Source organism: Montipora capricornis, chromosome 10 (assembly GCF_036669925.1).
Source record: "Montipora capricornis isolate CH-2021 chromosome 10, ASM3666992v2, whole genome shotgun sequence".
Taxonomy (NCBI): Eukaryota; Metazoa; Cnidaria; class Anthozoa; order Scleractinia; family Acroporidae; genus Montipora; species Montipora capricornis.
Window position 1 is genome coordinate 48,347,722 of NC_090892.1, and position 5,000 is coordinate 48,352,721.

Genomic DNA, 5,000 nt, shown 5'->3' on the forward strand with positions numbered 1-5,000 from the left:
TTTCTTTGTCTTTTATTGTTGCTCCTGAATTACATGGTTTCGTTTTTTGGCCAGGCTTCAGTTGGCAGACTTCTTCAGACAGACTTGTTACAGCGGGGAAAGTTGGCCTGGAAGCATTTCTTATAAGTGAAACCGTTTTTTTTTTTTTGTAGACTGAGATGCAGACAATGTTAGGTTTGGGTGTACTGCCATCCAAAATTGTGTATGCCAACCCTTGTAAACAGGCATCACATATCAGGTTAGTAAGCAAGCTCAAATTAAACTTGTCAGGATTCTTTGATTGTTCTTGCAGTCATGCAACTTTGAAGTGAAGCTGATTCATTTTTTAAACACCTTGAATTTTTTATGGTAACAAAAGCAACCCTGTGTTTTTTAGGTTTGCAGCAGAACATGGAATTTCCCTTATGACATTTGATAACGAGATGGAACTTCACAAAATTAAAAAGATATACCCAACTGCCAGGTAAATCATCATTATTTTCTGCAGTTTGTGCTAGATTATGTCATGTGGTGTATCTAATGCAGCATCTTGATTTTCATTATTGTAAACTTCTGCAGGTTGTTACTTCGCATTCGCACGGATGACTCCAAGTCACTCTGCCAGCTTGGAATTAAGTATGGTGCTCCTTTGAAGCAGTGCCGTCACCTTCTTCAGGTTTCCCATGATCTGAAGTTAAATGTTATTGGTGTAAGGTAATGCTTAGTTATTAATTTTTTGTTTTCATTACCTGTACATGGATTTCAATGAAAATGAAAATACCTTTGCAGAAGGTGACCTCGTTAGAAGTAGTCTTTGTTTTTGAGCACTCAGGCTACATTTTGACTTCTAGCTTATGTCTTACCCTTGAAACGAATACGACCAGGCTGACCACAAAGGGGTCAAAGTTCCCCTTGTGGACAGTTGTGGGTTTTCAACATTGTGCACACTTTCATGAACAAGTGCAAACAGTTAATGGTCCTTAAAAAAACAAGAACAGAACATGTGGCAGTTGGTAGACTACGTTACAAAGGCACATTTATCCTTTTTTTGGTGTGATTGGGTTTGAATTTGGAACCTTGTGGATATTACTCCCGTGGTCTTCTAACAGCCAGTGGGCAGCACCCTGTCTCTCCGCCTACATGTACTGTATGTGAGAAGTTGCTGGCAGGGTCAACATTATCCAAAGATGTCAATATCAATTTCAATGCCTAGCTTTTCCATCAACATTGCAAACTTTTTACAGGTTGTGATGCTTTCATCTAATTTCCTTTTTAGCTTTCATGTTGGCAGCGGGTGTTATGATGCAAGGGCATTTGGTACAGCTGTCTCAGCAGCCCGCAGGGTGTTTGATCTTGCAGTAAGTAAAGTCAATTTTTTAAAAGAAAGGTTCCTTAATTTGGAAGGGAAGTGGAGTCTGCCCTTTAATCTCTTTTGTGTAAAGGTTATTTGTTTAAAAAATTCCAGGCATTGCCTGACCTCAAGGGTGTGAAAGTGTTTAAATTGCAGCTCTATCATATATTTAAACCTATGTTATTCAGACTCAAATGGGCTTCAAATTCACCATATTGGACATCGGAGGAGGATTTCCTGGAACTCCGGATGCAGCTATTACATTTGAAGAGGTTAGCTAAGTTTTATATACTGTGGCATGTGTAAAAAGGAGCAATAAGGGTCCCCCTGTTAATCAGCAGTTTTTTTTCTGAACTCGCACTGATTTCTTGTGTTCATGAGTTAAAGGGCATGTATTGGTCACATTGAGAGTGAGAAGGGAGCTGTTTTGAAGAGCATTTTGTCCAGAAATGCACCAAGGGAAATGCTTGCTGATTAATTTTGATCAGCAATCCTACAATGTCTCTTTACATGATCTCTAAATTTAGAGATGATGGTTGTCTCTCTGACTGTACCCTTTTAGTAAATAAACAGGTTGTTGTTTTTTTTAAAGGGGGTAGGAGTTGACTGCTCATGGTTTACGTCTGTTGGGCACCTACCCTTCCCTGAGTGTTGTAGTTTTTGAGTACATATAAGAGACTGAGAAAGTCGGGTTTCCACTATAAGATCAAAACAATCTTGTTGATCTTGTCTCCCTTTTAGGTGTGTGCCATCCTGAACCCATTGCTGGAAGAGCAGTTTCCAGCCAGCTCAGGTGTGCATATCATAGCTGAACCAGGGCGCTTCTATTCGGCTTCTGCCTTTACTCTTGCTGTCAACATAGTTGCCTGCCGCACTGTGAAGGGAAGCCAGATAATAGAGGATGACAAGTCTTTGGAAGTTGCTGGATTGGAAGACTCTTGTGAACTGGTGAGTTGGATACTTATTAGAGAAAACCTGTAACTTAGGCAAAAATTATGGAATCATAGGAAATTATACTTGTATTGGAAATTTTCAGTTAAATTTTCCTTTGTGGGGTACATTTTTTTAATTATGTAGAAATAAATAATTATTATTGGTCAGTTGGTGGATATAAAGCAAGCCATTAAAGGTATCAAGGAAGTTTTAAAATGTTATGAAAGTATTAAGAAATGTTGTGAATCCTGAGCAAAGAGTTAGAATTTTATTTGTGTTAAATTTAGAAAGAAGCCTTGTTAGTTTATTGCAGGATCACCCCTCCTGGCTACTGTTAGTGCTTGATCTGAAGTAAATTTTATCTCTTTTGTTTTCAGGGCTTCATGTATTATGTGAACGATGGTGTTTATGGTTCGTTCAACTGCCTGGTGTTTGATCATGCAACAGTGCATCCTGAAGTCCTTGGTGTGAAAGACAAGGATGCTGTCAAATTCCCTTGTAGTGTTTGGGGTCCTACTTGTGATTCCCTTGACTGCATTACCAAGAGTGTTATGTTACCAAAGGTATGAAAGACTTTGCTCTCAACTTAAAATGGATGTATGCTGAATAGCTCATACATGTGCAGGTTGAAACAATGTGCAAGTTATTAATTAAAACATGCAGCAGCTGCTGATATTGACAGCGATCTTGGAAGCCATTGCTGGCTACAGTTTGCAGATAAAAAGAGGAAATTGGGCAGCCTTTTGCTGTTTACATTCTTCTTCTCAGAAAAAGATACAAAAACATATATCAGGAAAATGCTTCATTAACAACAATTTTGTTTGTTCTGTCTCTCTCTCCCCCAGATTGTTAGTTTATTGTGTATTTGTTCATCCTTTTTCCGTGTGGTAGCAAGCGTCAGTATAATATACACCGTTTTGCCTTTTTCCGCTAATGACGTCGAACTCTTGCTTTCAAATTTTATTTAGTAATGTACAAAGGCCTAAAACGTTTCCGATTTCTTTTCTTGTTTGAAGCCTTTGTACATTTTCTGAATAAATTTTAAAGGCATGAGTTTGACGTCATTAGCCGAAAAAGGCATATATTAGACTTATTAAAAGGGTGTATATTATTATATTTTTACCAACTGCAACTATTGATGTTTTAAGGTGTAATGTGTCCATGGAAAGGGTGGGAAACTAGTTTCTTGGCGACAAGTGATAGGACAACAGAATTCAAACCCATGAACTCTGTAATGTGGGACGGATGCTCTACCTATCAAGCTACTTGAATTCTTGAGTAGTTACAAGTTCGGTCATAAATAGTTGAAAAGCATGTAACTCGCATCCAAGAGTGTTGGTCGTTTGTTGTAGGTCCTGAATGGACAATTTGCTCCTCTTGTTGGCAGGCTCTACAAAGTCATGGGCCGGCAAATTTTATTTACCAACTGGTTGATTTTGAAATGTTTTGTGTTAGTTGCTTCTGACGAATTCCTTTGGCTTTGATTTTTCATAGATTGGTGTTGGTGAGTGGCTGTATTTTAGAAATATGGGAGCATACACTTGCTCAGCAGCATCCACTTTCAATGGCTTCAAAAAACCACTGAAGTTTTACACTATATCTCAGAGTTGCTGGTACGTTGACACGTGGTCCACCAAACCCTAGTATTCTCTGTAGTTGATATAAAATTTAGGGCGCGTTCGATTGACCCTATTCCGGAATAAGAATACGTGGAGTGATGATTAAAACGGTATCTTTGGCGCATTTCGAAGCTGCAAGGATGATAAAAAAAATGTTTAAAATAGCATTTTAGCAAATGTTGACAATTTTAATGTGAATCTCCGCAAAAACGACTTGTATTCCATGTATTCCTATTCTGGAATACGGTCAATCGAACGCACCCTTAATCTCCTGACAGGAAGCAAGGTTTTCTGGCTCTTCTCCTCAAAGTATACTGTTAAGGGGTAACCCTGCAAACTACATTGCTACTAAAACCGGGATGAACTTCGGCCATGCAAGCCCAGTGGGTTGTGCGAGTCTCCATTGCCTTGAAATGTTGTTTTGTAAAACCAAGCAAAATCAGCACTTGTTTGATCCATGACCACCCAAGTGGAGGCATAGGTCCCCGTCTTTGCATTTACCGAAATTCTTTCAAATTTTGAATGAAAAGTGGTTTGTGACGTCATCTTTTTTTCTCTCTTCAGGCCAATGTTAAGCAAGATATTGAAGAGGTTTGGTTTGCACGTCATCATACCCTGCCATGAACCTCTGAATCACAAAGCTCCGGTCTTCAGTGCTCTTCCTGATTTCTTGGAAATTATGTCTGTTGCACCTTAAAAATCTATTTGCCTTATGACCCAAATTTTTGTTGATCAGGAGGCAACATTTGCCACTATGTAGCCATAATATCAATAGTAATCATATATTTTATCCATTTATTTTTTTTTGTTACGTACATTGTACTTATTTTATTGGCTTATTTATCACACATCAGAATAAGTAAACAACTGTTGACTGCAAAGACCACGTTGAAGAGTTAGAATAAGTAGTTAGTTTACTCTGGCAACCTAGATGTTGTTAATATTGCTAATTTCCAGTGGTCTTGAACTGCAGGTGGTGTCACTGTCTGTTGACTTCCAGGAAAAATTCCACTGACATGGACAGGTCTACTTGATGACAGTTGAAAATATTTTCATTTCCATTGCAATATTTAAGTCAGTTTGGATTCTCATTATAAATCAGAGTGAAATATTTTTGT

General features: G+C 38.3%; 2 protein-coding genes across 3 annotated transcripts in view; one reads left to right on the forward strand and one right to left on the reverse strand.

The window, feature by feature from the left end:
- Nucleotides 1-5,000, forward strand: part of LOC138019581 (ornithine decarboxylase-like) — a 163,149-nt gene that overhangs the window by 157,758 nt on the left and 391 nt on the right. For both annotated transcript variants that reach the window (XM_068866439.1, XM_068866438.1), the window contains 9 exons: nucleotides 153-238; nucleotides 377-463; nucleotides 559-693; nucleotides 1,256-1,337; nucleotides 1,519-1,602; nucleotides 2,072-2,278; nucleotides 2,641-2,826; nucleotides 3,758-3,876; nucleotides 4,447-5,000. The exon at nucleotides 4,447-5,000 is cut by the window's right edge and continues 391 nt beyond it. In XM_068866439.1, the coding sequence (XP_068722540.1) occupies nucleotides 153-238; nucleotides 377-463; nucleotides 559-693; nucleotides 1,256-1,337; nucleotides 1,519-1,602; nucleotides 2,072-2,278; nucleotides 2,641-2,826; nucleotides 3,758-3,876; nucleotides 4,447-4,579 (1,119 nt within the window). In that variant the 3' untranslated portion in view covers nucleotides 4,580-5,000. The remainder of the gene's footprint in view (nucleotides 1-152; nucleotides 239-376; nucleotides 464-558; nucleotides 694-1,255; nucleotides 1,338-1,518; nucleotides 1,603-2,071; nucleotides 2,279-2,640; nucleotides 2,827-3,757; nucleotides 3,877-4,446) is intronic.
- The window catches only part of LOC138019579 (RING finger and SPRY domain-containing protein 1-like), a 23,591-nt gene continuing 23,036 nt past the window's right edge, over nucleotides 4,446-5,000 (reverse strand). The window contains exon 17 of the mRNA XM_068866434.1: nucleotides 4,446-5,000. This exon is cut by the window's right edge and continues 2,789 nt beyond it. The gene's annotated coding sequence lies outside the window, so the exon portion shown is untranslated.